A 6,000-nucleotide genomic window follows, 5' to 3' on the forward strand; every position below is an offset into this window, starting at 1 on the left:
AAAATCTACTTTTACCTTGAAAATATTTTTTTGTCTTGAAAATCTACTTTTACCTTGAAAATATTTTTTTGTCTTGAAAATAATTTTTTGTCTTGAAAATATTTTTTTGTCTTGAAAATCAACTTTACCTTGAAAATAATTTTTTGTCTTGAAAATCTACTTTTACCTTGAAAATCATTTTTTGTCTCGAAAATCATTTTTTGTCTTGAAAATCATTTTTTGTCTTGAAAATCTACTTTTACCTTGAAAATATTTTTTTGTCTCGAAAATCATTTTTTGTCTTGAAAATCATTTTTTGTCTTGAAAATCTACTTTTACCTTGAAAATATTTTTTTGTCTTGAAAATAATTTTTTGTCTTGAAAATCAACTTTTACCTTGAAAATAATTTTTTGTCTTGAAAATCAACTTTTACCTTGAAAATAATTTTTTGTCTTGAAAATCAACTTTTACCTTGAAAATAATTTTTTGTCTTGAAAATCTACTTTTACCTTGAAAATAATTTTTTGTCTTGAAAATAATTTTTTGTCTTGAAAATAAACTTTTACCTTGAAAATAAACTTTTACCTTGAAAATAATTTTTTGTCTTGAAAATCAACTTTTACCTTGAAAATAATTTTTTGTCTTGAAAATCTACTTTTACCTTGAAAATAATTTTTTGTCTTGAAAATAATTTTTTGTCTTGAAAATAAACTTTTACCTTGAAAATAAACTTTTACCTTGAAAATAATTTTTTGTCTTGAAAATCAACTTTTACCTTGAAAATAATTTTTTGTCTTGAAAATAATTTTTTGTCTTGAAAATCATTTTTTGTCTTCAAAATCAACTTTTACCTTGAAAATCATTTTTTGTCTTGAAAATCTACTTTTACCTTGAAAATCATTTTTTGTCTTGAAAATCTACTTTTACCTTGAAAATCATTTTTTGTCTTGAAAATCTACTTTTACCTAGAAAATATTTTTTTGTCTTGAAAATCTACTTTTACCTTGAAAATATTTTTTTGTCTTGAAAATCTACTTTTACCTTAAAAATAATTTTTTGTCTTGAAAATCAACTTTTACCTTGAAAATCTACTTTTACCTTGAAAATAATTTTTTGTCTTGAAAATAATTTTTTGTCTTGAAAATCATTTTTTGTCTTGAAAATCAACTTTTACCTTGAAAATTTTTGTCTTGAAAATAATTTTTTGTCTTCAAAATCAACTTTTACTTTGAAAACAATTTTTTGTCTTGAAAATCTTTTTTTTACCTTGAAAATAATTTTTTGTCTTGAAAATGTACTTTTACCTTGAAAATCATTTTTTGTCTTGAAAATCATTTTTTGTCATGAAAATGAATATAAAATTTTGCCAATAGTATAATGAGCTTGCAAAGGTAAAAAAAAATTTCGAATTTTTTTTCATACAGTGTAAATCCAAATAGCACATCTTTAAAACAAAGCACAAACTTCCACCCATCCATTTTCCACCGCTTGTCCCTTTCTCGCGGGGGGTGCTGGAGCCTATCTCATGTGCAGCACGGTGTCACAGGGGTTAGTGCATGTGCCTCACAATACGAAGGTCCTGAGTTCAATCCCGGGCTCGGGATCTTTCTGTGTTGAGTTTGCATGTTCTCTCCCACCTCCAATGACATGCACTTGGGGGATAGGTTGATTGGCAACACTAAATTGGCCCTAGTGTGTGAATGTGAGCGTGAATGTGGTCTATCTGTGTTGGCCCTGTGCTGAGGTGGCGACCTTTTCGTTCTGCAACATTTTCAATTTATGAATGTACAACTGTTTGTTTATGTAAAACTGTTTGTTTATTTTGTTGACCACTGACCGAAGAAAAAATAAAGTAAACTAAACTATATATAACGTAATCATATTGTTTCTTCAATTTAAAAATAGCTGAGCGTTTTTTCCCCCTTCTCTGGGATTATATTCCCAGTTTTGATCTGGGACATCTGGTCACTTCTAGCATATAAGAATATTCTATTACTGTTAAGCAAACTATGAATAATAAAACATGTGTCCTTTATCATAGCTACACGTATGACAAAAAAGTGGGTGAAAATCAGTGGTATTCAGTGAGGTAAAATGAATGACAGTTCATTGCTCCTGCCAAATGAATTGCACTGATCACCACTCCAAGATGGCGGCCCCGCGTCTCGTCAGCGCCAGTAGGCAGTAGCGCTCCATGCTGCGTACCCTTAGAACAGGGGTAGGGAACCTATGGCTCTCGAGCCAGATGTGGCTCTTTTGATGACTCCATCTGGCTCTCAGATAAATCTTAGTTGACGTTGGTAATCACAGTGTTGAAAATAACGTTCAAAATATAAAACATTCTCATTCATTTCAATGCATCCATCCGTTTTCTACCTCACCTGTTCAAGAAGTCGTATTAATGGTAAGAAGCATTTTATTCAATATTGGTTAGCTTCAGAATAACAATGTTATTAAAAAGAAAAAGAGACTTATTATACTCTAAAAATGTTGGTCTTACTTAAAAATGCACGCATTTAGTTGTATTCAGTGTTAAAAATATATTATATGGCTCTCATGGAAATACATGTTAAAATATTTGGCTTTCATGGCTCTCAAGGCCAAAAAGGTTCCCGACCCCTGCCTTAGAACAGTGGTTCTAAGTGTTGACAGCTAGATTTTTTTGTGTACATGTTCCATAAATATTAATGTTAAAGATTTCTTTTTTTTTTTGTGAAGAAATGTTTAGAATTAAGTTAATCAATCCAGATGGATCTCTATCACAATCCCCAAAGAGGGCACTTTAAGTTGATGATTACTTCTATGTGTAGAAATCTTTATTAGGGCCCGCATGGCCCATTGCATAAGGACTCCCACAGGGAGTCCTTATGCAATGGGACATAAGGACCTATTGAATTTGTAAGGTTTTATTATTATTCTTCTTCCGCAGCTTTGCGCTGTACTTTGACCCTCTTAACATGCTTCAAAACTCACCAAATTTGACGCACACATAAAAAAAACGCGAACAAAACTCTTTGGTAAAAAAACCTAACCCCAAAACTCAAAATTGCGCTCCATCGCCCACTAAAAAGAAAACTGCTTATAACTACCAGTACGAATGTTGTAGAGACATGAAACAAAAACCTCTATGTAGGTCTTACTTAGACCTACTTTTCATTAATTAATTTCCTCGGGCAAAAATCAACAGGAAGGTGGCAATTCCCCCTTCAAGACAAAAAAAGTACTAAAAACAGTCACTTTTGCCTCTTTGAGCTGTAATTTGACCCCCTTAACATGCTTCAAAACTCACCGAACTGAACACACACATCAGGACTGGCAAAAATTGCGATCTAATAAAAAAACCTAACCCCAAATCTAAAAATTCTGCTCTAGCGCAATTTTTTAATGAAACGCACAAAAAACTGCTCCTCGGATGAAAAAACTGACAAAACTGCCTGTAACTCTCCCTGGGAAGGTCGGAGAGACATGAAACAAAAACCTCTATGTAGGTCTCACTTAGACCTACATTTCATAAATTGACAACCCCCAGCAAAAATCAACAGGAAGTTTGCTATTCCCCCTTCAAAACAAATGTTTTGTAAAAACCGGTCACCTTCCTTCAAAAACTCCTCTGAGCGCGTTTGTCGTTTCGGCTTCAAACTAACACAGGAGAGAGATTAAACCCTTGTGTATAAAATAACAGAACAGAGTTTTAATACCTGCTCCGGTTTTGATTTTATGACCCTTCAAAGACCCGCTGCGCTGCTGTTTTTTTAAGATGGCTGCTTAAAAGCAGGAAGCACCAACGTGCCCACACAATGCAGACAAGGTAGGTACACTACACAAAAGTCTTGGGACACTTCAGACTATAAGTAGACAAAAGTATTGGGACTCTTAGGACCAGTTTATAATTGAATCACTTGTTTATTTTTCAACAAGTCTTTAGTTATTTTTATATTTTTTTCCAAATAGTTCAAGAAAGACCACAACAAATGAGCAATATTTTGCACTGTTATACAATTTAATAAATCAGAAACTGATGACATAGTGCTGTATTTTACTTCTTTATCTCTTTTTTTTCAACCAAAAATGCTTTGTTCTGATTCATTAGGGGGTACTTGAATTAAAAAAAATGTTGACAGGGGGTACATCACTGAAAAAAGGTTGAGAACCACTGCCTTAGAACATGTCAATGGCATACTTGCCAACCTTGAGATGGGGGTGGGGGGCGTGGTCGTGGTTGGGGGCGTGGTTAAGATATATATATATATAAGAAATACTTGACTTTCAGTGAATTCTAGCTATATATATATATATATATATATATATAAAGAAATACTTGAATTTCAGTGTTCATTTATTTACACATATACACACACATAACACTCATCTACTCATTGTTGAGTCAAGGGTTGAATTGTCCATCCTTGTTCTATTCTCTGTCACTATTTCAGAACACACACATTATACAAATATACATTATAAAATCAATAAGAAAATGGGAGCTCTAATTTGGGAGTCTGAATTAGGATCAGAAGTTCCTATACAAACATTGCGCACTCACGTCGCCTTTTTGTATTGATTACTGCAGCTGTGCACTGGATTCATTCTCAAATGCAAACTACAACTCACAAACACTTTAGAGTTAGGCTCCACCATCAGAATGTGTACTTAAACTTATAAAGATCACATGGATATTATTCAGTGAGTTGATTCACCAAAACTAACCTGTTATATAGGAGGAAAAAGCATTGTTCACAGACTGGTCGCTCTCATCAGAATGACAAGACACTTCCGGTCTGCAGGTGATAGCATTCAATTGGGAAGAAACGCCCTACTGCCCCCTACTGACCAATGTGAATACTGATAAATGTGTAATGACAGCTCTAAAAACGAATTCAAACCACAAAATAAACTAAATAAATCAACACAAAAATGTGACACATTATGGGTGGGTCACATGTGCATGTCAACTGTTGACAGTCAACACGTCACTAAGGTCCGCCTGAATTTCGGGAGATTTTCGGGAGAAAATTTGTCCCGGGAGGTTTTCGGGAGAGGCGCTGAATTTCGGGAGTCTCCCGGAAAATCCGGGAGGGTTGGCAAGTATGGTCTATGGTCACAGGACAAGACATTGGGAGATTACGTCATCATCAAGCGCGCGCAATTGTCGTCACGTGATCCTGCGCCAGCTTGTTTTAGACCGGAAATGACTTACAAGAGAATGAATAAAAATATGACAGTAAATGAAACTTTCTACTGTTGTGTTTTAATGTCGGTCAAAGCGAACAACTATCTTGAGTGTGTTTGAGTGTACATAAACAATGTAGTGTCGGTAGTACTCACGTATTCTTTGTCTTTCTCCCGCCTGAAGTTGAGTCTCAACATGGCGGATATGACAAGTTCTTGCTAAATAATTCGACGTTTATTTAGTCTTCCTCGCTAAACTTGGTCAAACTATCGAGTGTTGTTGACGGCTGAAGAAGGACGACAAAATGCGACTTGTAGCTTCCTTGTATCTAGACGCTTCTCCGCCGTTCGTCACCTCGCTTCATCAGACGCTCCGATTGGCTTAGAGCTTCTCCTCTGGCCAATCACAGACGCGCTTACTTTCACCTAGCAACGCGTTTCCTCGACCCGGCCTGCAGAGGGCGACAAAAACAACAATAAAAAGTTGACAGTAAATTAAACTTTCTACTGTTTTTTTTTTTATATTGGTCGAAGCGAACAACTATTTTTTATCGGTATTACTCACATATTCTTTGTCTTTCTCCTTCCTGAAGTTCAGTCTCAACATGGCGGATTTTTAATTTTTTTTTAAATTGTTTTATTTTTTTTATTGAACAACAATCATACATTTATAATTCACACAAAAGTCAAAGCACTTTCAACATCAAGGAAAGAAAACCAAAGCAAATACAGAGAGTAATAATACTATTAATAGTAATAACTAGATTATTAATATATTTATATAATATAATTAATACATATTTTAATTAATATAAATTATTAATTATTATCATATTTATTCTTATTCTTAT

General features: G+C 33.9%; 1 protein-coding gene across 1 annotated transcript in view; it reads right to left on the minus strand.

The window, feature by feature from the left end:
- Positions 1-5,455, minus strand: part of LOC133608432 (centrosomal protein of 89 kDa-like) — a 185,064-nt gene extending 179,609 nt beyond the window's left edge. Inside the window, exon 1 of the mRNA XM_061963654.1 lies at positions 5,306-5,455. Coding sequence (XP_061819638.1) covers positions 5,306-5,347 — 42 coding nt within the window. The 5' untranslated portion in view covers positions 5,348-5,455. The remainder of the gene's footprint in view (positions 1-5,305) is intronic.
- Positions 5,456-6,000: the final 545 nt, after the last annotated feature.

The sequence above is a fragment of the Nerophis lumbriciformis genome, linkage group LG06, assembly GCF_033978685.3.
Source record: "Nerophis lumbriciformis linkage group LG06, RoL_Nlum_v2.1, whole genome shotgun sequence".
Classification (NCBI taxonomy): domain Eukaryota; kingdom Metazoa; phylum Chordata; class Actinopteri; order Syngnathiformes; family Syngnathidae; genus Nerophis; species Nerophis lumbriciformis.